The following is a 26,061-nucleotide window of genomic DNA, read 5'->3' on the forward strand; positions in this document are numbered from 1 at the left end:
GTGTGACAGCTGGTTGCCGATGGAAGAATCATTGGGTTAATTCCAGATGTGAGATGCCATGTTGCAGAGTGAATACAGGATCAGTTGAACCTTTCTTTGTTGTGCTGGCTGCTTTCTCTCCACAGTTTAGTCGTTGTGGGTAGTACCACTTCGGACTTGCACCGTCTGTTGTAATTAGCTTGACAAACGTGTGCAAGGGAGTTCCAGAGGAAATAGTTAATTGTAGTGATTTTTTGTGATGTTACTTTTTGCCCACAACATAAAGAAAGAGCATAGTATGGAAAAACAAAAGGAATAGGCCTCCGGAAGGAAATAGCAATCTTGAAGGTGCCTTATGTGTATTTTCTCAAAGGGGGATTGCATGGATAGCTGATGAAGATTATCATTTTCTGGGTCAGGAAGGATGGCCAAAATAACATTTTTATCTTTGACTCTAATATGATGCTGAAAAGAGAGAACACAGAGGAAGAAGTTTTTAAACTTCCTAAGTTGTGTTCATGATGGGTCGTTTTGTAGACTTCTCTCATTCCCCTGTCCCTCTACACTGTCCTTCTGGGCACTAAGGTCTGTCCTAGTTTCATCTGGAATCGTTTGGGTTTGGCTCTGCTGCTCTGCTTATGCCTGATACATTTTGTTAGTAAGAACACAGTTTTCTTGACTGCCTCTCCAGGAACTTGAATGTTGTTTCCAGATGTAGGTGTTTCTCCAGGTCTCCCTCTGTTTGCTAAAAGCCAGTGGGCACCTGAAGGAGCTGCTTCTCTGAGTGCCCCTACGTGGAACCAGCACTGTGTCCTGCGAGGTGAGGAGGAGAGAGAGGAATGACAAACCTGTCATGGCTGTAAAACTGTGCCCCGCCCCCAACCGCGTTATAGGCCTATCTACAGCCATAAAAGAAAGTAAGACACTTCTTTTCATTTAGTTGTAGAAGAGGAGGTGGGGAATGGGAGCAAATACTCCTCAAGTAGCCCTGCAGGGCTAAAGTGATCTGGGTTTTTTAACAGGGCAGAGCAGCTCCAGGCCCTGTCGCCTGTGAGCCAGAGCTGTACAGCACTGAGAAGAGCTCTGCGTAAGATCTTCGAAGCAGAGCACTTCAGTACTGTATTTCTTAAAATATTTGGCAACAATTTGCTAAGAAAAGAAAGGCAAACAAAAAAGATGATGTAGCCAGACCTATTGCCTACAGAAGTTCAGTCAGGGTGCTTGTTTGCTTTATTATATAAGTACAAGAAAAGTAAATACTTGAATGGTGAGATAGTTCAGTAGTCAGGGGAAGGTCATGCAAGATATAGTTACCTGCTCTACTGAAGAGTACTGCAGAAGGAAGCTGGCAGGATGAAAGTTGAATATGTAATCAAAATCCACAGTTGCTAGAGAATTCTTGGGGAAAAATGATCATGAGTTGGCATAAGAAATAAATCCATGCTGATTGTGATAATGCTATCTTCTAGCTGAGTTATCTACTATTTGCCTCCTGCTCTGTATCATGTGGGAATGCCAACAGAAGCAGGGTATGTTGTGGCATGCATAAGCAAATGGGCTGGTGGGGGAGCCATGGAAGCTAGACTGAAAAGCTTTTATGGCACATTGTGGCTACTTCCTTGGTGCGGGGTTTTGCTCCATCTTTCTTACCACCTTCTTCATTCTTCAGTGTGCGTATGAGTAGCTACTGCAGGGTGGACCATGAGAAGAGAGTTAAGTGGGTGTATGAACAGAAAAGGAAAATTCCTGACTTTGGACTCCTTCCTTTCTTCTCCTCCAGCTTTTCTAGCAGGTGTCCTGGGCTCTTGCTAGCATGGAATTGAGGAGGGGAGAAGATAAATTCATGCTCTATAGCAGAAGAGGGAGTGGATTAACCAAAGTAACAGACTCCTGGGAAGCTGTTCTGCATCACTGAGGTGGTTCATGGTGACCGCCCAGTCAGGGCTGTGCCAGGTCAGCTCTGCTCTTTGCTGCCCTGCTTGAGATACTCTTAAGCTTTTCAGGGACTGTTTTGACAAACTGAGCTCTCAGCAGGCAGTAGAGTTGCTTAGGAACTGTCAGGGGCAGATATGTACTTTTGTGTAAATTCAGCTGCGATTAACTGTACAGGTAAAGCCAAGGTCGGGGAGTCCGAACTAAGTGGTAAAATTGCAAGCTGCATGAGAAGGTCCAGTACTAAGGATGTCTTGTACAGTATCTTACTTACACCACATAAAGCAGGAGGGATGTAATCACACTGATGTTACTAAAATTCCCTGCTCTGCTGCTTCTTTCCAGTGCAGCCAAATGCCACAGCCCTTTCTGGGGACATGTGAAATCGTTTGGGGATACTCTTAAAGACAGGGACTGAGACCTTAAAAGGTATTGCAGAAAGTGGGAATGTGGGAGGGTACATCTACTACATGCATCTCTTCTTGGATTCATGCTTAATTGCAAAGTTGTTTTGCATAAAGACTTTGTCTGTGCCAACTCTCAGTTAATGTGAGTTGTGTCTAGTATTTGGCCTTGATGGTGTGTGTGCTTTTTTTTTTCTTAGACAAAATGTGCTTGCCTATTATGTAGTTGATGTACAATCCTTAACACTTCATGAAGCTTTCACAGATGACGCCTGCCTCCTTCCCTGCTCCGTTGAAGGTTTGGTGTGGCAGGTCTGCTATGTGCCCTGCGCACCAGTGTGCACGCTTAGCAGGCAGAGTTACAGTGATGAGTGCCTGGTTTCTTCCCACTGCGGTGTAGTGCCCTTTCCAAGCACCTCTAGTTCTGGCTGGCCCAGGAGTAAGTCAGTGTGGCCTTTTCCCATCTTTCAAGTGTAAGGTACTTCGAGGCTACAGCAGCATGTTCCCGTTCATACGCATTGGCATGCACAGCTTTCTCTTCTCAGCCGTTACGAGATGGTCATTTGCTGAGGGAGTCGGTGTTCAGCTTTGGCACAGAAATCTTCTCCACTGCCTTTTCCTTGGCTGCGAGGTGGTGTAAGCTAATTCCAGTGCGCTGGAAGAGGCAGCTCGGCACAGGTATGCTTTTCTGCAGGGCGTGCTGATCACTTCTTGCTTTCAGGATGGGGAGATGAGGCTGTTTCTCCAAGACCCTTATTCCTCTTGATGCAGGCTTTCCGCTTTGAGCGCTCATGTTTTGAGCACCACTATCTGCAATTATTTTACTTCGAGCACCAGATGCAGAAGCTGCTCGTTGCTGGCTAGGTGAGTTCTCCAGTGTAATGGTGAGACCAGGAGAATTTCTTCTGGTCTGGTGTGACACCCCCCCCCCCCTTCCTTCTTGAAGCTCTCTGTGTATGGGGACTATAACGTGGAATTCAAGTACTAAGTATTCTCCCCCCCCCCCCCAGTAGTCTTTTCTGATACTTGCTTATTGGTCTTTATCACTGAAAATGGGCAGGACCCAGGCTTTGTAGTCACATTCTTATTTACAAATGCATCCAGAATGATGGAGATTTCTCTCCATTTTACGCATGCACGCTGAATAAATAACAAGTTATGGTTTGTACAATGATGCTTTGTGCAGCATATTGCTGTCTGTCTTGTGACACCTGCAGCTGGACCTTTGAATTTCCTAAGTATTTGCTGAGATGCTGCTGTGCACAAGCTTCACATTCATTCTGGGGATATTTTTTTCTCTCCCAGTCTCATGCAAGAACAGCCAAGCATGCAAGGAGAAGTGCAAGAGCATCTTCGGGGCTGGTTACAGTCCCCACGTTGAGACCCATGCTCCCTGTTGCCCTTGAAGTCCGCATGATGTGGTCTCTCTTCTCTTCGGGTTAATGAGCCATCCTCGGGATGGGGTGGTAATTACACTTGGAAGGACGAGAGCCTGCCCACACTAGCGAGCTGTTTGATTTGGGGGCTGAGTAGGAGGGTGTCTGGGACCTGTCTGTGCTCCGTTTCCCTCCAGGGATCTGGAACTGAGTCACCCCTTGGCCCTTGCTAGAAGTTACCAGACATCATCTGCTGATGCTTGTGCCGAGTTTTTGATGATACAACGACTGCTCCAAATGCCACAGCGTCACCTGTGTCCCAAGCAGAAGCTGTAAGCTGAAGATAGATGTTTGCACAGTGTTTTCAGACTATTTTGAGTATTTTCAGCAGAATTCCTGCTCCCATGTTACATCACCAGCAAAGTTTCTATTCTGTAATCCTCAGTAGCGCTATGCCAGAGTTTTGGAGTGTCATTTCAGGAAGATAAAGAGAGCAGGTGTGCCAGCTTGTGCAGCAGTGCTTGCTTTGAGATGATGAAATAGCTCCCTTCCTAGCTAGAGTTTACCCAGCAGATGCTGTTGTTGAAGTCTAATGGAAAAATTGCAGAAACTACAGGAATTTGAAAATAGTGGGGTTTTTGTTTTTTGGGTTTTTTTTTTTTTTTTTTTTAAAAAGCATCACTATGTAGCTGCAATAGGGAGTTGTCTTGCAGCAGCAGTTAAATCGAGGAGCATCGCTCTCTCTCCTGCTTAGCTGGATATCTGGGGGGAGGTTACGTGCTGCGCCAGGGGCGGCGGTTCGTGCCACCTGGGCCGCGTGCTGCCAGCAGTCCTCGCTCAACATGAATCCATGCGGCTGTGCTGAATTCAGTAGAATGAGACCGATTTATCCCAAATACGTGTTATGTTATATTTCTGGTCCATGGGCCCCATTCCAAGGTCTTTAATTAAAACCCTGCCAAGGACAAAAATCAGTGGAGATGTTGCTGTGTCAGGACTTCAGCTAAGGCATAATTATCTGTGTGGAGTCTTTTAACTGTGAAAGTCCTGCCCTGGCTGCCAAGACACTCAAAACCACAAGTGTTCAAGAGCGTTTGCTGTATGTGCGTGCTGGTCTCTGCGCCGGCTCAGGACAAAACTGTTTCCGCCAGTTCTCCCCACTCCATCACGTACTGCCTGCACTCGGAAACCCAAAAGCGAGTGTCCTGGGGAGTCGCGGGGGTGGGCTTGAGTGACCTACAGTGCAGAGCGAGCTGGGTGCGCGGGATGCCAGATGTGCACACCTGCACCAAGCACTGGCCCTGGCCTGTGGCATGAGAGAGCTCCTGCCCGAAGCAGTGACGTTTTCTGCTTTTGCAGTGACATCCCGTGGCTTTTCCTACAGTAGTGAATGGCAGACCTTGGGTGAAACCTGGTCGCTGCTGTATTTTCATCTGATTTTAAGTGGCGATGGGGCAATCGGACAGCAGCAGCACTTTTGCACTCTGTTCTGCTGAGGTCTGTGCAGATGCCCCCGTGGAGGGAAGCTGTGTCAGTCAAAGTGGAGGCTCTCAAGGACCAAAGGACCTTTAAACAAAAAAGCAAGGTTGGTCCAGAATAAAGCCTTTAACTAGAAAGAAGTGCCTAGATAAGACAGAGCGGAAGAGGCAGGCTGTAATGCGCTTCCCCTGCCTGCCAGGTCTGTGCAGGGTCAGTCCTTGTTTGCAGGCCTGGTTTGGGGTGAGCTGGTGCCTCCCCAGTCCCCTCCCTGGGCTGCGGTGCTGCAGCGGGGATGAGCCTGGGCTCGTGCCCCTTCCTCAGCCATCTACGTGGTGTCGGGGCTGCCTCCTTCCCCAGTGCCGGCGGGGAAAGGCCTCACCAGCAAATGCACCCCCCAGGAGGAGCCTGGCGTGGGAGGTGCTGGCAGGTGCCCGGGGCTCCTGGGTCACCCAGGGCGCAGCGTTGGCGCCCAGGGCTGGCTCAAGGCTGGGCGGTTGCTGCTTCAAGAGCAGCCTCCTCCTAGCGCTTGCGTCTCTCTCAGCGCAAGTGGCCAGCGCTGTGCCCAGAAGGTCTCCAAGGGCCTTAAACGTGCTGCTGGAGACGGCCCCAAGGCCGCGGGGTCCCCGGCTCGGCCGGCACCCCAGTTGCCCCGTCCGTGGCGCTGCTGGCCAGGACTGGCTGCACAGCCCCGGCCCTGGCGCCTCCCGGCCAGGCTCACTGCCTTCAGCTGTGATAACGCAGTGCCGGGGAGCTGCATGCTGTTGTTTTTTCCTTGCAAGCCTTCCCGTAATTAAAAATAACGAGGTGAGAGTGTGTTTCATCCCGAGATTTTTTCCAGTTGCGGGGTGTGTGCAGCACATGCAATTATTTTGGGGAAAAAAGCAACAGAGGTGAATTTTGACACACAGACAATATTTTGCAAGTTATTGTTTACTGAAGATTAATTATCTGCTAGGAGTTATGCTTGTTTTTTAATCACTAAGCACATGCGCCATGTAAAAATGAAGGCGAGGCTGCACGCAGGGCCGGGGCAGCAGCAGGGCAGGGAGGCCACTGCTCCTGGGGCCTTCGCTGTGCTGCCGTTAGGTGATGCTGATGTGCTGCTGAGCTTCAGCTGGAGCCGTCTGCTCTAAAGAGGGATATATATATATTTTTCAAGTTTGGAAATTCAGCTTTAAAATTTCAAGTTCTCCTATGTAATAAGAGACTTGTTCACGCCCACTTTAACAACATCCGCTGTGGGGCTGAGACTGATGAAGAAAGGCTGCTGGTGTAGTGGCCCACGAGCACCGGGCAGCCCGGCCCGCGGAGACGGGGAGGTCTTCCACGGAGTCGCTGGACACAGAGAGGCTTTCGGTTGTCCCCCCGCAGCACCGAGAGAGGGGAGGAGACCAGGCCAGCGCTGCTCACGCTGCTCCTCGCCATGGGGCCAGAGCTGGGGCCGAGGGGCCCCCAGGAGGTGGGCCTGCCCCCCCGCCTGGAGGCGATGGCCGCCCGCGTGGGTTGGCGTCCTCCCGAGGCTTGGGTATCAAGGCAACGGGCTTAAAAATGGCATCGCTCATGTTAGCCTAGCGTGGGCGCTTATCAGGAAAGGCTTGCAGTAGCGAAGAAGGGAGAGCGTGCGTAGTTTGGCTTCCCCGGCTCTTTGCTCAAGGCCTCGGGGGGGCCTGGGGGAGACGGCGGCTGCGTGGCACCGCAGGCAGCACCGCGCCTCGCCGGGGTGGCCCAGGGCTCTCGGCGGGCCTTTCTAGGGATCGTCTCTAGCGTTTAACAGGCTGGACTTCTCCTTCCGCCTTCTCAGGCAGCAAGGAAAATCACAGCTACACACACACACACTCCCCCCTTACTGTGCCTTTACGTCTGTAATTGTTTTAGCAGTGCAGTATTAAGACAATCTTAAGAAATTACTGGTTTTTATGAGGTGGTATATCATATTTTCTGAGAACTATTTTTAAATAGTTACAGTGTACTGCTCAGGTCAAATAAACTCCAATGTAAACCATAGGCACCAGTCATTATAAAGTCACTGCAGTGTACTCTGCGGGGAACAAAGTTGTCTCATGATTCAGTCATTCTTGTAATGCTGTTACTTAACTGAAGGGGAAATAGTCTAAGTATGAAGGAGTCTCACAGATGTGCAAATGGGCACAGACACTGCCATCTTCATGCAGTGCGTGTTTAGCCCATCAACACCGTGAAGAACACGGTGTGAACTCGGGATATTTCACGAGGTGAACTTGGGACATTTCACACATATTCACTTGTATGTTTTCTTTGGATTAGGTTTCCCTTTGCCAATACGAGAATGATACATTTTGTTGGTTTTCTTTCTCAAAAACCATCAATTTTAAAATATAGGTATGCAATAAATGTGATTCTCAGATCACATCACTAATTTTCACAATTACTATACTCAGTATTTATAAACCAATGACATACAAAGATACATGCCTATCTAACCAAATAAAATGCTTTGGAAAAGTTAACAAAATGATAAGGCAATGGCCAACCAATAAATATATTTATTCACACTTTTGAGAGGCTTTGAAAAAGCCTTTTTTACGAAAATGTGCAAATAGGTACAGGCCTGAGATAAGTTCATAATATAGATGAATATTTCAGACAGAAAAAAACCCAGAGTAACTGCCCCTTCTGATCAGAAAAATACCTTTTTAAACAGGTAATCAGCTGTGTTCAGATTTAAATGGATGACCTAAAGGCTAGAAAAAACTCCAGGTACATTTCAAAAACTCAAGGTACATGAATTGGTACAGTTAGTAAGCAACAATAATAGCAAATGTCTATGTTGGGGGATCAAGCCAAGCAGGAGGTCTTTTTTCCTCTCTTTCCTGTTATGACATGTCCCAGCCTTGCCCTGAAGCTTCGCATCAAGAAATATTAGTATTCCCCACTTTTCAGGTCGCTAGGAGAGCTAGGTGCAAGGGACACAGGAGGAAGTTTGATATTAGACCATGAGAAGTGCTGAGATAGAAGACAGACAATACATGATATCAGGCTGCTATGGAATAACTTGTTTACAATGGGATTAACCTGGAAAAACTGCTTATAAAAGAAATAAGGCAAAATTAATGTACCATTAAATCAGCTCTATGCAATTTGCCAGAGCAAGCAACGAATAAAAAAAAAAAAAGAAGGGACCTAATTCAAAGCCAATAGCCTGGGAGAGGGAAGTTATTAAAAAAAATCAATATCTAGTCAAGAATCCAGTTCATTCTGTACAGTATGTCTGCTTATAATATGTCTTTAAATATTCTAAATATTTAAATATGTCTAAAATCCAGTATCAGTTAGCTGCGGAGTTCTGAGGAACATGCGGTTAATCAAAAGTTTCAGTGCAGGTGTTAAATCACAGCCAAAGCATACTGCTTGCTTCCCATGAGCAAACAGTTGCTTTTTTTGGAAGTAAGGGAGGGTCATCGCTGGTTTTCAGATGCTGGATGTTATCTGAAATAGGGAGATAATAATAACAAAAGTATACAGGCACCATTGCACCTGGTAGAGCTTATATTCTGATGAGATCACATCCTACTGGTTTCACTTAGCCAAAAAGTTCCCTTAAAACCAGCACAAACACAGAGGTTTTACGGTGGGAAAAGTCTGCAGCTTTTTTTTTCCCTCCCCTTATAATTTGTTGACAGAGATTTTTCTGGATAACTGTGTATTTTATTTCTACAACACTATAAAAGAATTCCACTTGTTGTTGCAGGTGGAACATGGTTAGTTCTTATCAGGGGAAAAGGTTTCCTTATGAGGCCAGACTTACTTAAATTTTTGTCACACACAAATATTGTTCTTTGGTGTGCTCCTAAATTGGAGCCACACACTTACTGTTTGACAGTAAGTTTCTGGCCAAACATTGTTGCAGTCACCTCCTTCCACAGTCCCCCCCCCCTCAAGAAAGAGATAGATGCTGAGGGCTGTCCACTTCATTTGACGGGCTATCCCCCGTCACTGCTCTCTCCATGAAATACCAAACTCAGCAGGCAGGCAACTGCACAGCATCACCTGAACAGGCAGGACTCAGGACTGCCAGAGATGCACTTCTAGACTGTGTCAAATGGCAGAGAACGATGAGAAGCACCAACACGAGGTCTTCTCCAAATCTCTTCCTACAGTACCAAATAGTAGTTGTTTGGGGAGGATGTAGCAGGTTCATATTAACATGTACTGCCTTCCTTAATAGGCATAGTGAGTTACCATGGTTAACAAAACTTTACCCTCTAAACACTGACAACTCAACAGCAGCCAACCGAGACAGCTTTGGTAATGACCTCCTCTGTTCAGTGGCTGCTATCCTCTCTTTCGTTGTCACCGCAGTAATACCACGTAGCTTGGCTGCTGACCTGTAGGAAAGATTCAGTCCTTGGGTCGTTTTCATCCAGAGAATCTCAGAAGAGGCGAATAATTGACTGCAGGGACAACGATCCTGCCTACAGGTCACCTCCCACGTCTAGGAACCACGTGGCCCAGAACAGCTGCTCTCCTCCTTGTAGGGAACGTGAAGTGCAGCAGAAGCTGGGGAAAGCTGGAGACATGCACTATGTGACAGAAAGCAAGTGGAAACGCAGCTGTGTCAACAAAACTCACAAAACGGGAATCTTGGATCATCCTGATGGAAGCGATTAAGCTCAACAAAAATTGTATGCCAAAGCTCCTCCTTGGAAATTCAGCAATGAGAAAGTGGACTATGTTATTAACAAAGCAGAGTTTTAATAAAAAGGTATAAGGCTTACATCTCAAAACAACTTCTTATAAATAGACATAATCATATTACATATATTCTTATATATTTTTAAAATATCTTCATTACAAACTTCATATACATTTTCTGAGTTATAAAATCCCATATAAATAGCAAATTATTCTCAATAGGCAGAATACAAGACTACATACAAAAACTAGGGTGGATATCTGAAAGGAATCCTGAGTACTCACTCAATAAAAGGCAGAAAATTGAACAAAGAACAGTTGAATCTAACAAATACAGCTGAATACAGTTCAGTAAATGCTGTTGTCCTACTACACAAATTCTTTAAAACTGCAAAAATGGGACTGAGAACTTTTTGGTTGGTGCACCCTGTTCAGCTCCATAGGAAACAAACTCAGCAATGGCTTTGGATATTCCACTCCTTGACATTTCAGGAGCATTTTATAGATTCTTTTGGTATCAAAAGAAGAAAATGACATCTGTCCTCTGATGGACAGAAATAAGGCACTTAATACAGGTCAGTGCAGGCTATCAGAAGAAGCTTGGACTAACAGCCAGAGAACAGTAAAAGACCTCTCTTGAACAAAGATATGTTGCAACAAATTCTGGTGGAGTTATACACAAGAGGTAGCCAATTCTTAAATACCTCAAGGTTCCACTGCTTTCCCCCCAAAATAATGATATAAATTAAAACAAGAATAACTGGCAACTTTGTACATGTTCTAAATATCAGATTGAAAGTTCCCATTTTTTTTTCAGACCGAGATAAGCAAACTAGCAAGCTATATTAAGAACTAGCAGTGTGGTTAGAGTGGCATGCTTCTTTCTTTGTGGTACAAGTTGTAGCAGCACTGAGATAGGAATTTTCACCCTGTGTTTTCTCTTTGCTTTCCAGGGTCAGCTGTACAACACAGGCACATGAACAGTAAAGTTCACAACTATGAGCCTACATGGCCCAGAACAAGGCAGACTGCAGGGCTGCAAGAGGACACCAACTTGCAGAGTCCCACCAGTGTATTTGAATTCTGAATTCTGAGATACTTTATTATTTTAGCGCAATTTCTTTTTCTGATCATAATGAAAAACGTCAACTATTCATGGAAGACATAAAGACTCTATTCTGCCTTTTGTTTTCAAGGAGTAATGTAGTCAGTTCATGCTCCTTTAAACAATGCTATTGTACAAAATATAATGTTTTCTTTCATATACTCACGGTCATGAGCTCTGAATTACTACTGACATGAATCATCAGGGAAATCTCATACACACAAACTGCAATAAGCTTACAGAGGCTGAAATTTTGCTTTTCTTTACAGTGTCAACTCAGTAGAGATAATAAAGTAAGTAAGAGTGATTTATTTTCTCCTGGTTTATTCTCAATTTAACTGGGATCAGAAACTGGATGAAAGAAGTTATCTTGAAGTTGAGGCAAAGCTGGTGAGCGCAGAACTTGGTCACAAGTACACAGACCCCTGATGGCACTTAAGATCCTGAAATTCTCAGTAATTTTCAGTCCTTTCAAATAACAAATAATATTCTTCTTTTTTCATGGTATCTCATGATTTGGGGAGCTGCTCTCTTAAGGCTTTCTCCTGGTTGTGTTAAAAACTCTAGCAACACCAAGTTGTAAATATTGCACAAAGTTAAGGTGATGGAAGACTAGAAAAGAGGATGACACTTGCAAGGTGACTCTTCAGTCCAAAGAAAAACTCTTCATTTTTTCTGCTAGTTCCTGTCTCATTTCTATGTGTTTTTTCAGGTTTTGCACTTCATGGGGCAGGTTAATGTCCCAGACTGACACGCAGGACTGTAATTCTGAAAAAAATAACATGAAAACATTGAAAACTGCTACAGTGGGAAGAATTATTGTATATCAGATATTGTTTGCTTATCTGCTTAATTTTTAATTACTCTTAAGTCATCTCTATGAAGTAACATGATGCTTAGGACCTGGAAGACTGAGTGTGACTCCTCCTGTGTGAGGTAAGACAGTCGGGGCTAGAAGCTGCTTGTCCTCGCAAGAGGCTTGGCTTCCAGCTCCCAAACTTAAGAGTACACCATTTCAAAGCACTTAATTTCTAGTGCTTGTGGGTCATAAGGTGCTGACCCCCAAGCTGCAACTAATACTAGTACTGAGGTGCCTATATAAAAACTCATCTTTATTTTCCTGAGCAGATATACCCTACATGCTTAGAAGACTTAAACCCCAATCACTCACTGTAAACCAGAAATGGAAACTGATTTCCTATGCTCCTGAGTATACCACAGAAAAGGTCACTTCTTTAATTTTTACTCATGCAAACAACCCTTTCTTCATGGAGAAGTCACATTGTTTTTTAATGGAATAAGGCAAACTGGGAATACTTGCATGAGTACAGCTCACAAAATAAGGCCCCGAGGCTTCTGAAACTCTGATTGCTCTCTGTGTAATTACTGGCACTCTTAAATACAATAAAAAGGCAAAGTCTGTTCTTATAAAAATCAGAGGACGTCAAAATGTAAAAGCACTGCTGTCAAGTTTGATTCATATTTTATCCCAAACAATCAGCTCATCTTCACCTGCCACCTTTAACTTTAGACTGTCATAGTCAGATATTAGTAATCACAAAAAGTGGGATGGGAGAAAGGTCAAGAAAGGCACCAGTCACAGCATCACCTGTAACTCTTCCTGGAAATCCCCAGCAATAGAGATGTCTCTCTCCATTCCAGCACTTCACCACCTTTATTGTCAGGAAGCATTTCCTGATGTCTGACCTAAATCTCCCTCGCTGTAATAGAAACCTGCTCATCTTTATCCTACCCAAGGGGATATGAAGAAGTGTTTACTTCCTTTCTCTCTATAGCTGTGTGTACATACTTGAAGCACATTATCATGTCTTTCTTTATACTGAACTACTTAAATTCCTTCAGCATTTCCTCGTAGGTCACATTTCTCTCCTCTGGACTACTCCTAATAGTCCAGATTAGGTTTCTGGATTGTTCCTAATAGTCTAGATCATTAAGCCTGTCCTAAATGGACAGGTTGCTGCTGCGGAGGCCGGATGGGCATGCAGTGGAGCGGAAGAATTAGTTCACGTTTCAGGGACACCACTTTCCTGCCGGTGTGAGAACAGTGTTTGCCTCTTCTGCCACAGCATGACACTCTTGACTCATGTTTAGCCTGTGATCGATTATAACCCCTTTGCTGCAGCCTTGTTGTCTAAGCCAATCATTTCCTAATGTTGGTACAACTGATTATTTCTAATTAAGTGAAAAGACGTTTATCTGTCCTTACTGAATTGTAACCTATTTCCTTCCAGACAATTTGTTCTATTTGTCGTGGTAATTTTGAATTCTAATACTGTCCCGGCGTGCTTGATGCTTCTTTTAGCTGAGTGCTGTCTGCAGATTGGAAAAGTATACTCACTATTCCCTCATCCACATCGCTAATGAAAACAGTGAGTGGTCCTGGCCCAGCACAGACCCCTCTGGAAATCCGTTTGATACATTCTCCAACTAGACAGTGACAGTTACTCTCCAAATACAGTTTTCCAGCTAATTATATGCCCTCCAAAGAGTAGCTCCATCTGGTCCATTTCTGCAACTTACTGTTAATTTGCACGGAATCCAGAAATGCAACAGACAACAAAAAATAATAATGGCATTTCAATAAAATTATATCAAATAATGATCATCAACTCTGCAAACATATCTCTGTGGGTATCCAAGCAGGATACTGTCTACTCCATCAATAATACAAATTAATACAATACAGTTCACGTACCTTTGTGATACTTATTGTCTTCAGTGTCACTTTTATAGCAATACCCCAAAACCAGCACCACATTCTTGAGAGTCCCTTTTTCAAAGGAATAAAATGTCAAATGTTAATTTTAACGAGAACTTTATAATTTAAGGACATTACAGTAAGGACATGACGCCACCGACAGGTTAGAAAGCAGAGTTGAGTAAACTGGACCCAATGTTCATGATCAGTAACCATGGAAAAAAAAAAGACCGACATGAAAAACATACAGTTCAAGTCTCCATTTAATGGAGGGGTTTATCAGAGTTCAAAGTCATAAGCACTGGATCGGCCTGCCAAGCTGGCCAGCCTGTTCAACAAGCCTAAGAACAAAGCACCCTGTTAGGTACCACCCGCAAAGGTAGTTGAAGTCACAGGGAACAGCTGCCACAGAGAAGGGAGAGGCTGCAAATGAAGGCCCAGTGCATGACAAAAATGAGGTGACTGTGAAATAGAAAGCCCCAGTAATCAGTCTGGTAAAAAACAAAACAAAACCGAAATATGTTACAAGCTCATTAAAAGTATTCTGCATTAACAATGACGTGCAAGTAGAGAAGGAGAGTTAGTAGGGAAACAGAAAAAGGGATGGATCATAGTAAAGTATCTACTGAATAATGTAAAAAGAAATGCAGGAAGACAAAGGTGGTCTGATCACAGAGGGATAGGTTTTATGTGCCAGTGTTTCAAAATCAGCTTCCTGCTTATTCCCAACAAGCCACGTTTACACACTGTGCGAGATGGATGAAAGCTGTTATACTGGCTTTCCACATAACAAACACTGTTCCAACAGTGACATGAATTTTACAAACAACAACATTTCACAAAGTTCTGCTTGGTCAACACTGTCCTGCTTGAACAAAATTAAAATACAGTGGAAATATGTTTAGAAAAGGTGTTTTATTAAGGTATATGAGGTCAGGCGCGAGCCCTTCTGCTTTGTGCTGACTTTTCACATTCCCCCTCGCTGCTCAGCTGCCCCAGCAGCTCGGGGTCCCGCTGGCAGCAGGATGAGCAGTGACCCCCCGGCTGCAGCGGCACAAAGGACCCAGCACAGCAGAGAGGCCGTGCTCCCGCTCCCGGAGCAGGCGCCCGGGGGAGGCACAGCTCTCCCGGCTCACAGGAGCTCTGCCAGGAACTGCCGGCACCACCGCTGCGCTACGGTGCTCCACACCTCCCCGTGCCTCTTCATACACGAAGTCGTTCGTACTCCCCCAGGGAAAAGATGAGGAAGTGGTCAGTCTGGGGAATACAAATAGGCTGGAGTATGGCTTACTGCGAAAGCCACAGTCTGGGGAGTTTTGTGGGCCCCCGCTGCAGTGTGCGTCCCAGCTTACGTTCCTGCTGAACCAGCAAGTGTTTCTTGTGCGGATCCCAGGGAGCACAAAGTAGAGCGGTATTTTTCCTGTCCTATGGCAATTTGCATCTCCTGATGCATCTCCTAGATCTGCCTATGGCGGCTGAGGGTTGCTGGGAGCCACGGGTGCCTCCCATGCTCACACTTATAACCACACTACTTTTTTCTGCAACCAATCCTATCCATACTTCCGAAGAAACTGATTGGAAATTAAGTACAATGTTTCCTATTCAGACCAAGGTCCTTTCTTCCTATTTGGAAGTATATATTTTCACTTGCAAAATGAACTACAGGTTTACATGAGTCATTCTCTAACTGTGATATAGTCTCATGTCTATTATATGCCAATATGTTAGTCGAGAGAATTAGAAAAAGAATTATATTTACATATTCACATAAGAATTACAGATAAAATTAATAACTCAAAGTGTGGCAAGCTCTTTTTCCTTGAAATATTTACCTTTGATTAATGTTAATATAGTTTCAGTTTTAAGATTAAAATATTTAATACAAAAATATTTCCCTCTAGCCTTTTTTGTTTCATACCAGCAATGTTTTACTATTGATGAATAGCTCATCAGCCCTGAGCCCATTTTTAGTGACTCTATGAAAATCTCAGTAGAAATGAAGTCTTTGAATTTAGGAAAAAAGCCACCACCTTATAAATTATTGCTGGGAAAAACTAAGCAAAAGAAAAAAGTGCATGTCAAAACTGTGTCTATCAATCTTACTTGCCATTCTTGAGATTTACAGACCTACTTGCAAGCATACTGTGTGGTGCAAACACAGCTGCATTTTCTCATAAACTATTAATTTTTCTTTATATACAATTTTGATTAAATATGTCATGTTGATTGGAAAAAAACAATTTGAGACTCAAGTCTTTTTAAGTTACGCTATACTCTATACAATAGCCGTCTTCTAGCAGTGACAATTAATGAGACAGGAATCTTGTTTTCACAGACACTGCTCTTTACAAAATGCTAAAACAAAACAGTCCCTTTATGGTATTAATAATGCAGCCATCAGCACCAGGAGGACTGAAAATGCTGTGATAGTGAATCTGGACTCTATAGCCGGCACTCTTAACAACTGAGGACTGAACAGACTCCACAAACTTGCTGTCGCAGGCAAAGGCAACTGAAAGGGAGCTGGAGTTTGTTTCCACTCACACAACACTGTCAGCATTATGAGCTAACTGTACTCTAGGGATATTGGTGGTGCAAAAAAGAAAAAAAAACCCAGTCTCTAGATTAAGTTCATGATGGCAATGAGAAAACATTCACAGCCTGCAACTATGAATTCTGCTAGCAGGAATACCAGTGTGTTTCTGAGTCCACAACAGCAGCTTCAGAGTCTTCTTGACAGCAAGCATACTTCGATCACACTGACATGGGAACTTCAGAAAGAAAGGCCATGAGTTTTTTTCAAAACACGGTGGAAGGTGTTGGCAACCCATATGGTGTAACCCAGAGTATTTTTTGAAGTAATACATGTTTTGAAAGTATCCACCACTGCAGTAGAATGAACTTTTGAGTTGGTATGGCCTATATCAGTCTGGGAGAGATACAGGAAAAAACACGCAAGAATCGCTCCATACTCATCTATGCTCCTGTGGCTGTTTGCAAATATCACTGAAACCCCACAACTACTGTTTGCCCACAGCAGCTCAAAACTACTGACCATCGTGACAGGAACAGCACCTGTGTACATGTCTGTACCCTGAGTACAAGTGTGTAGCCCTTCCCCAGCTTTGCTGCGGCCTGTGTGTGACCCAAACCTAAAAGAACCATCCCTGAATGGGGATATAAGCAAATAACGAAGAATGATTAAAACTAACAAGCTTCACAGAGAGAGCTAAGTCAGAAGCATAAGACTTTAAGAAGGAGAAAGAACACAGGTAGAGATAGAGGAATAAAAACAGTATCAGACAGAGGATGGTGACAACTCAACTGGAGCATGGCAAAAAGGATGCAGTGAAGGCAGGGTGTGTTCAAATGCTGATCAGTGACAAGTCAGGGAAGAGCTGTCATATTATCTGGGCACAGATATGACAGCCTGCTGGTATTTAAAAAACACCGGCGTGTCTGACATTGATTGAAAATGACAGCAGTAGAAGAGAATGAATGAACAAAACAGGGAGAATGCTAATCCCTTTCTGGAGCAGCGTGGCAAATAGGAGCCAGCGCTTCTAAGCTTAGCACTGACTTGGAAGTACTGGTCATCTGATCGTTTTACTTACCTAGCTGGGCTGTTAGCATGACTCGAATAGAATCACAAAAGTTGTCTATAACCCGTACGGGGCGACGTGTTGACAAATCAAGCAGCAAGATATGTCCTCCTCCTGTCCCTATCCACAACGCAGTATTTTTCTGTAGGCAAATTGTCTTCACTCTTCCAGAGTAAGCCACATTATGTTTTGATTCTTTATTTAGTTTTGCCACTTCCTCCCTAAGAATATGGAGAGAATGTGAATTAAAATTTTTTGGTACACTCTATTCCGTAACTGTTTAGATGACTCCCTCACAACCAGTCTTTTAAATGATCATTTGTCAAGACAAGCTACAAAAATCTCATGCTAAACAACTGACTTTCAATAAACTGGGATGAAAACTAGTGGAGTTCTAAGAACCAACAAACAGTTGGTCTGCTTGAACAGACCTTTAAATAGGAGGCAGGTACATCTCCCTGTTCTCTCCCAAGCTACAGGTGAATAATTTCACTGCAAAGGGGGAGGAGCACAACTACAGCTGTTTCTAACCTCACCATGAAAATGAAATGACATTGGACATTAAGGGAGAGGAAAAATGTAAATGTAAATGTAAATCACTGTGAAACTCTGATCTCCTGCTGAATCAGCGCACTGGAGAGAGAAGGTATTTTTCATCAGGGGATGAAGAAAGTAATTGGAAAGAAAAACATTCATGCCTGATCACATCAGGTGAGGAAAACAGAAGGCTTTATATTTTTTTGAACAGAGTTAAAGGAATCCTCTAGAAATCATAGGCAAACTGTGAAATATAATAAAGGTCTCATAAAACTGAGATTCTGCATGGGATACTCCCAAGTTCTGGGCCAGAAGAGAGGAAAGAAATTCTACATTTGCCCAAAGAACTGGTTTCACCAACAATTTCTTTCTGTCCCGCAGGGTGAGGTATTATGCTAGAGAAGACAATCTGTTATTCAGCTTTATATATCATGTAATCTATGTAAAATAAAGTACGTACTTAAGAAAATGCACACAGTCAATTAGTTCACAAAGCTTTTCTGTCTTCTTGTCCCAAATTTCCACAAAATGGCTGTTTTTCTTTGCCAAATAGATGGATTTGTCCACTGCTATTGAAATAATATTTGCATCACTGTAAGCGTTATGACAGAACCTAGGAGAGAGAAAAGCTCCAGTTAGGCACACAGAAAATTTCTAATGGGCAAACTTGAATGTTATCAGTGGCGTTTGCTTTTCTGTAACTGTTTCAGAATGATTCAGCCTCAAAACCAAAGTGGGCTGGGTTACAACTGAAAGAGTTTGCTGTAATCTTCCTCCATTTTGATACAACTTCTTACAGTAAGTGGATTTATGCTGCTGATATCCCTGGAGGTGCATTAATGCCCAAAATCTCACTCGCATCACAGCAGCGCTAATTCCACCTTTCTCCTGTAATTCTTTCAATGTTTGGAGACACTTGATAGCTCCTACTAGGACACACAGGACCACAAAGGGTCACTCAATACAAAGGTGACCAAGCCTAAAAAGCAACAGTGAGATTTAGTTCACCTTGCTCTGCTCTTGGTTTCACTTCTGCTGACAGCCGTTTTGATTATCTTCCTCTACATATGAATTTGTCTCACGACACACCTGTGACTGCACATATCAAAGTTTTATTGCCCTGCAATTTAATGGCATTGGTTTACTTCACTGACTCTTCAACTGACATTGCAGAACAGCTCGCAATCTCAGACCCCTGATGGCAGACACTCACTAACACTGCTATTTCAGATAATGGTACTTGCTATTTCTGATAACTTTATTTTCAAAACTGTATGCAGTTTTGCATCTACAAATCTCAGATTCTTCCTGTGACATCTTTTCATTTTGCCATCCACCTGCATTTTACTTAAAGGTTTAGTCTCTTGCTTCATATTAACATTATTGTTATCTCCCAAAGCATATTCTTTTCCTGGAATAATGATCTCTATCAGCATAAAATCAAATACTGTAACCCTTATTTAGGAAAACTCTCCTTAACTTCAGTGTGGGATTTGACCACATGAGAACTGTAGCAAATACTGCAACAGTTTCAGTCTCATAACTTGGTATTTTTTCATACTTTCTAAAGAATGCAAGGTCAGCAATCATGCATGATTTATGTACACAGGACAAAGATACACACACATATCATAAACAAATATGTAAGGACAAATGCTGTGCTAAGTACGTGTGTATAGCTCTCCGTAAACGGGGATTGGACAAGTGCAATCAAGGGAGAAAAACTGCTCAATAGCATTTATACATTTCCTGAACATATCCTGACTTCATGAATCCTTTATATAGTAAAATGCATATTCCTTGCTTAAAGCAGCAATGAATACTTTAGATATTATATAGTTTTCTGTCTATATTATGGAAGGAAAAGAATAAAAACAAGAACATTCAAAGAATAAGCTGCAGAACAAGACATTATATCAAAGTACTGTCAGAAATCTTTAATAAAAACAACCAAAAAGCCAAATAACATCATTTATAAAAAACTCACAGTTGACTTGTCTTTGTTTCAATGAGTTTTTGCACAGAGAAATCACTAGATAAGGATATGATCTTTGTTCCACAGCCTCCCCAGATGATATTTTTTTCAGCTGAGTATGAGGATTCATTCAAGCACATCAGTGGTGTGCTAACATTCCCTATAGTTAGTATCTTCAAAGGTGCAGCACCCTTACACTGCAAGAGGAAATATATAGAAACAGGGAGTGTACACATATGCAAAGTAGAAACTGTTACAACCTGCAGAGTATTTACACAGCCAGATTTTCCAAACCATTGTGGTCTCTTTGCAAAACATTAGTGACTGAAAAGGCACCATACTCTTATCACAGATGCCCCAAAGAAAACAGCCTGCATGAGGGTAAATGGGCCAGAGCTGGGACTGATACCTTCTGCAACCCCCAGCCCACTTCAAGGGTTGGATAGAAAGCCACATTTCCCAGGGAAATTCCACACTGGACCATATTCCAGTTCTGCGAGGCACTGCAGCCCCTAGCTGCTCTAGGTTGCGTCTGGTCTGGACCTAACCCTCAGATACCAGTTGATATAAACAGCTCCCAACACTTACCTGTATCTGCTCTGTGAGCAGAACCCTGGTCTATAAGGAATTTAAACAATATTCCCTTTTTAAAAGATGTTTTCCACCTATTTTACAGAGGGAGATTGTAGTGTGATCAAAAAGAAAAAAAGAAGACATAGCAGTAGTAAGTAATGGAAATTAAAATTGTTAAAATATTCTTCTTAATAATTATGTCCTTTTCTAGCCAGAATGCTATGCCTTTCAAAGACCTAAGATGAGAGCTAATTTTCCCCATTTAACTCTGTTGGTTAAAACAGATATTGTAAGATGTGCAGTTCCTCTAAGATTACAACAGAAACTAATTTTTAGTTTTAGAGAAGCAATTAAAAAAATTGCATGAAATAAATTTACAATTAGTAGGTGCTTTACACATTACTGATAATATTTTGTAGGACAGACAGTAAAGAACAAGTCTACCTTTACTGCTCTATCTTCAAAAACTGCCAATCTGCCATCAGCTGTACCAACCAGAAAGAAATTCTTCTGTTTGCTGAAATAAAAATAAAATAATGAATTCAGGAAATCCCTGAATAAGGTAAGAAAAATTAAAATCAGTAGCATCTAGTATTTCCAGAGTTTCTTTGAATGCTAAAAGCAAATACAACCACTCACGGTCAGGAATGTAGTCTCCGGTTACGCTAGGTGCAAAAGTAAGTTAACACATGGGCAAAATATGCATCTGTCTAAACAATACAACTATCTGCATGAACGTAGAGCTATAATTTTGTGAATATCACTGTTTAATCACATTTTCAAAATGTAACCCAAATACTTAAAAACTTATTTATACCTTTGCTTTGAAAGAGAATTACAGTATAAGCAGGTGATAGAGTCAGACATTTTCTGCAGACGATGTCTTCTTGCTTCATCTTCTGTGTTAACTGCCCACAGAGAACCAGACTGGGTTCCAGCTACAATCCAGTTTTCTTTTTCAGGAGAAAGAGTCACCAAGACCAAGCTTAAAATTTTACTATCTGCAATATCCTGAGTCAGGAAAAAAATAAAAATAACCTGGTTGTGTTTTCAGTAATGATAAATACTAGTAAATTGTTCATCATAAAAATGAAGTATAGTTTTCCAAGACCCTGAGAAAACATAAAGCCTAACTTCTCCATTAAGAAATCTCATTTCCAAGCAGCAGAATATATCTTCAAGTAAGCTAGCTATCTTCACAGTGCTAGAAAGGACTCCTCAAATAGTACAGAAGGAAATCACTGTGCTGAATATTGAAAAAAAAATTCTCTGCATATGTGCTAATGAAGTTTTGAAAGCCATCAGAGAATCAAACAAATGGAACTATATTGCAATGTAAATTCAGTTCAATTCATAACAATAGAAGTACTGGTCTAATAATTCCGTGGGCTTTTTTTCATTTAATTTTAGAAAATTAAGCCATATAATTTATAAGAAAACTTTCAATTCAAATGTATCATGCTCAACAGACGGCAGATAAGTTAGATGTCATGAATGCTACAGTCAGCTGTGTCATGGAAATAGTAATTTAAACAGCTTCAGGGTGAGTCACACTTAGTTTTGGCAGACAAACAGAAACACATCACAGCATCTCTAGCCTGGGTAAAACATCTTCTCTTTTCTGATGGTACAGGACTCGGAAGTCCAAAAAGCAAATGAAGAGAGCTGAAGGGTACCACTTGCAGTGGCAAAAGGAGGTGGCATCCATGGCAAAAGAGGAACTGTAAGAGAGGAGCTGGATTGTCCAGTGAGCGAGTGATACAAAGGGTTTTGTAACTACTACTCTGTGTTCTAGCTTCCATGCTAGAAATAGCTTCAATGTGAGTGGAAGAAAGGAACCCGGTAGTGCCAAGGCAGTATTATGAGAAAGTTCAGGCAGGATGGGAGGAAGAGAGGAAAAAGAGACTCTGTTTCTGCTTCATTTCATGGATACAGGGATGACTCATTTATGAGCTGTATTGTTCTATCAAAAATCTCTCAAAGCTGGGCTTTCCAGAAGGAACTCCCACAGTTCAAATGCAATTAATTCTTCTGAATTCTGGGAAGCAAAAAATTAGAATAAATGAAACATTCCCACATACCTCACAAGTATGTCCATCTGTATTTAGATTAACAAATGAAAGCTGTGCTTTTTCTGTGTTCCCATTACCTATCCAGACTCCTGCCTTCTTGCAGCTTTGATTGGCAGCTACCATGCACTCTGCTGTGGAGGTGCTGGGTATTGAAATGTATCTCATCAAACAGATAAGCTCTGCGGAATTCAAAATCTCATAAACCTGCAAAGAAAGCCACGGCACGCACAAGGTAATAACGATGGCCTGTGTAGTGACAAATAAAGAACGAGCAAGGGGTAACAATGTTTTATGGAATACATACACAGTATCTCAGCAGGTTTGCTCATTTGTATACCATCATTAACGAACAATCATTATGTAATGAGCAACTTTACCTTGACTCTTTCATTTTTTAATTAAAATCTCAGGAAGTCAATGGCATGTTTGAAAAAAGGCGTGTTTGAAAATGTCATCTATTTCACAGACCAAAGTGATGCGTGACAACAACAGTAGATTTCAGATCCACATCATTGTTTATCCTTTCGTATGCATAGGGCAGGGTAGGCTAACTGCACTGGTATTATAACAAAGTCCCTTCTGCATAACTCTAGTAAAAAACATCATGTAATTTAAATTCTGTTTCACTCTTATCCCTATACAATAAGACAGGGAAAAGCAGTTGGCTACAAATAAAAGGTTGGTAGATTTGAACAGAAGTGTTTACCCTGGATGGCAAGAGCAGGCAATGTGCCATGGCTGTTTCAGTTCCACAACAGAAGAACGAAAGAAACACTGAACCTCTTAACTTAAATTGGCCATTTCTTTTTAGAAATCACAATAACTTCGTGGTATCATCTAGCACAAAAATACATATAATAAATACACTAAATAATACCTGGGAAGATGTTGGTCGTTCCTGAGGGTTTTCTTTCAAACATTTTCTAATTAAATTTTCTATTCCAGGCCAGGGGGCACACCCATATTCTTTGACAGGATCTAAAATATAAAATGAGATAATATCTTAACTAGCCTTTACCACAGTTCAGAACTGAGAGTTCTGAATAACTTTCTTCTTATTATAAGATTTCATCTAACTTCTTACAAAGCTGCTATGAGAAATATCATACCTGTAGGTAAAATGTCACCATGAACAGTTCAGAATTGCTCATCTGCCCATTAATGAAAAATGAGAGTCACAGAGCAAGAGTCTTTTTCATCAACAGCAGTTACACCAAATGGATTCTGCAGAATATCCCTATACTTTGGATTGTATCACAGATACACATGAGCAGTGACTTGATTAATGCTGACCATTGAGCGCTTTCAGAAATCCCAGTCATTAGTCTTTTAAATTCCTATGCACACTGTTTTGAAAAATTACTCTTCAGTGTTTGGTCAGAGTATATGTAATACTGATAAATTTTCAACACAATCTACAGCAATTTAAATAAGCAACTCCATATAATATTTATAAGATGTGGAAGTTAAATTCACAGTCACTGCTTTGAATATATATCTTATTGCTGTAAGTGCTGACATCTCTAAGATCAAATTTAGTCATTCATAACAGTGCCTGTATTGCTTTCTTTTTGGTTCATCAAAATGCATAGCAGATACTCCAGTCTTAAATTAGACAGAGGTAACATTAAAGAAGGCTGAAGAAAACCTGCAAAAGAACATATCCCGTTCAACAAATGATAGGTACTGTTCACTTCTGAGCTCAGCTAGCCTTTTATTTGCTAGAAATACATAAATAATGAACATGCACACAGATGTAGCTGTAGTATCTCCAGAAACTAATACTTCCCATTAATTCATAGGGGTCATAATATAGCAGACAAATGTACAACTGCACTCAAAAGATACTTAGTCATTGCTTCGTGGGCCATCCTCCTTGGGGGTGTTTTTTAGACAATCTGAGCTATGAATTGGACTGTTCTCCTTTAGAAGTAGAAAATATAAGAACTCTCTCTCTTTCCTAATGGAGCGGCTGTACCAGAATAACAGGAACAATTGCTGCCCTTTTCTCTTTCACAGTCTTAAAGAATACTTCATGAGCATATCCACTACTGCAGGACAATAAATATGAATACCATGCATTAAGCTTGTAGTACTATTAATCTTCAACATCTCTTTACAGAGAAGTTGCCAAATACTGACTTACATTGTCCAGCTGACTACATTAGGTCCAGCTTCTTAGTCTATCCAGTCTTACTTCTAGAAACCAACAACTACATATTGCAAAGCAGATGGAGAATGAGGAATGTTATGTAGCTAGGCAGGGAATTCACAGTCCTGACACGTAAAAGGGAACTCCTAATTTCCTTTAGGGGTGGCTGCCTTTTAAAGTCACTGACATCAAAAATTTTTATGAACAGTTTCTTAAAAATGTTTTTTTTCCTATGATGTATCATGATCAAAGAACAGAAGTTGAATTTGTTGTATCTTACTATATGATATGTATAATCACAGTAGTAAGTAGGGGTCAAGTTCAGATGTGGTATTAGAAAGCACACCTAGAAATACCCATTTCAGCCAGGTCTAGATGAAGACCCAAGTGTATGAAACCTCTATTTCTTTATAAAATGGACGAACGAACTAGATCCCTTGAACCTATATGAAATTATACCAAGCATGATTTTGAACAGTTACCTATTTCTCACTATTTGAAGACTGTATGAAATTAGGAGAAGCTTCTAAAAACTGCTATTATTTAGCCTCTTCCTCTGACCACTATCAGAGATCACATTTTTGGAGTAAGGCAGGGCAAACGGTCTCTTTCCATGTTAAAACTTCAAGAAACAAGGCATACCTGGTAACTTTCCCTGTATTGCTAACTCATCAAATTCATTTGGAAACTTCATGCCTTCCATTATTCTACCTCCTCCTGTTAAAATGTCATACAGAAGCAAGCCGAATGAATAAATATCAGCTTGCTGATTGTAAATAACATTTCCTCTGGCAACCTCCGGTGCTCGAAATCCTGCAAATAAATCATTTATTAATAGTTATGATTCATAGTAAGTTGAAGCAATCTTTATCCTTTTAGAAGTAAACACTTATTGATGAAAACGTCACAGGAAGTAAACCCAAAATGGCGCACTATTTCTGGGCTGGCAATAGTTTGCATGTGGCAGATTACCAAAAATACCAGCAGTCAGTCTAAAGGAAGGGGACAGTACATCAGCTAAGGAGGTACTGCACCATTACACATAAAAACAATTCATTTATCAATGAATATTTAAAAGGAAGGGCAGGTCTGCAGTGTTTACTGAAGGCCTAATATTTAACACTACAAGTCACACCCTCATATTCTGTTTCCAAGACCAAAGGGCACTTTTCATAGTTCTTGTAGTGTTCAGGACTTCAAAATGGATGCTACTGTGCTCTCTCTAAAATCAGTGAATAGTGCCAGTATTCATTGCCTTTCAAAAAAATTGAGAGCTACCTACGCAAACACAAGTGATTTTAGCAGTATAATTTCAATATCATATCACAATAAACATATTAAAATAAGATAAAAAAATCAAGATTAGTGCATGTAATTTAATTTGTTCTCTTTTTAAAGCTTCAGTATACTGCTCAATTTTTATAAAAGGAGTTAAAGCATGACTAGGAAGAAAGGCCAAGAGGTCTGAATCTGCCCTCACAACTT

General features: G+C 41.7%; 1 protein-coding gene and 1 long non-coding RNA gene across 3 annotated transcripts in view; one reads left to right on the forward strand and one right to left on the reverse strand.

Annotated features, from left to right (window-relative positions):
• The first annotated feature begins 5,744 nt into the window (after positions 1-5,744).
• LOC135327439 (uncharacterized) lies at positions 5,745-11,107 on the forward strand. Its single transcript, XR_010387571.1, has 2 exons — positions 5,745-6,629; positions 10,795-11,107. It is a non-coding gene; the product is annotated as an uncharacterized LOC135327439 (long non-coding RNA).
• Positions 9,882-26,061, reverse strand: part of LRRK2 (leucine rich repeat kinase 2) — a 71,610-nt gene continuing 55,430 nt past the window's right edge. For both annotated transcript variants that reach the window (XM_064505879.1, XM_064505886.1), the window contains 10 exons: positions 25,219-25,389; positions 23,302-23,402; positions 22,434-22,628; positions 21,170-21,363; positions 20,797-20,869; positions 19,792-19,976; positions 18,265-18,417; positions 17,280-17,488; positions 13,663-13,737; positions 9,882-11,714 (listed from right to left, as the gene is read on the reverse strand). In XM_064505879.1, the coding sequence (XP_064361949.1) occupies positions 11,593-11,714; positions 13,663-13,737; positions 17,280-17,488; positions 18,265-18,417; positions 19,792-19,976; positions 20,797-20,869; positions 21,170-21,363; positions 22,434-22,628; positions 23,302-23,402; positions 25,219-25,389 (1,478 nt within the window). In that variant the 3' untranslated portion in view covers positions 9,882-11,592. The remainder of the gene's footprint in view (positions 11,715-13,662; positions 13,738-17,279; positions 17,489-18,264; positions 18,418-19,791; positions 19,977-20,796; positions 20,870-21,169; positions 21,364-22,433; positions 22,629-23,301; positions 23,403-25,218; positions 25,390-26,061) is intronic.

Source organism: Dromaius novaehollandiae, chromosome 1, assembly GCF_036370855.1.
Source record: "Dromaius novaehollandiae isolate bDroNov1 chromosome 1, bDroNov1.hap1, whole genome shotgun sequence".
Classification (NCBI taxonomy): domain Eukaryota; kingdom Metazoa; phylum Chordata; class Aves; order Casuariiformes; family Dromaiidae; genus Dromaius; species Dromaius novaehollandiae.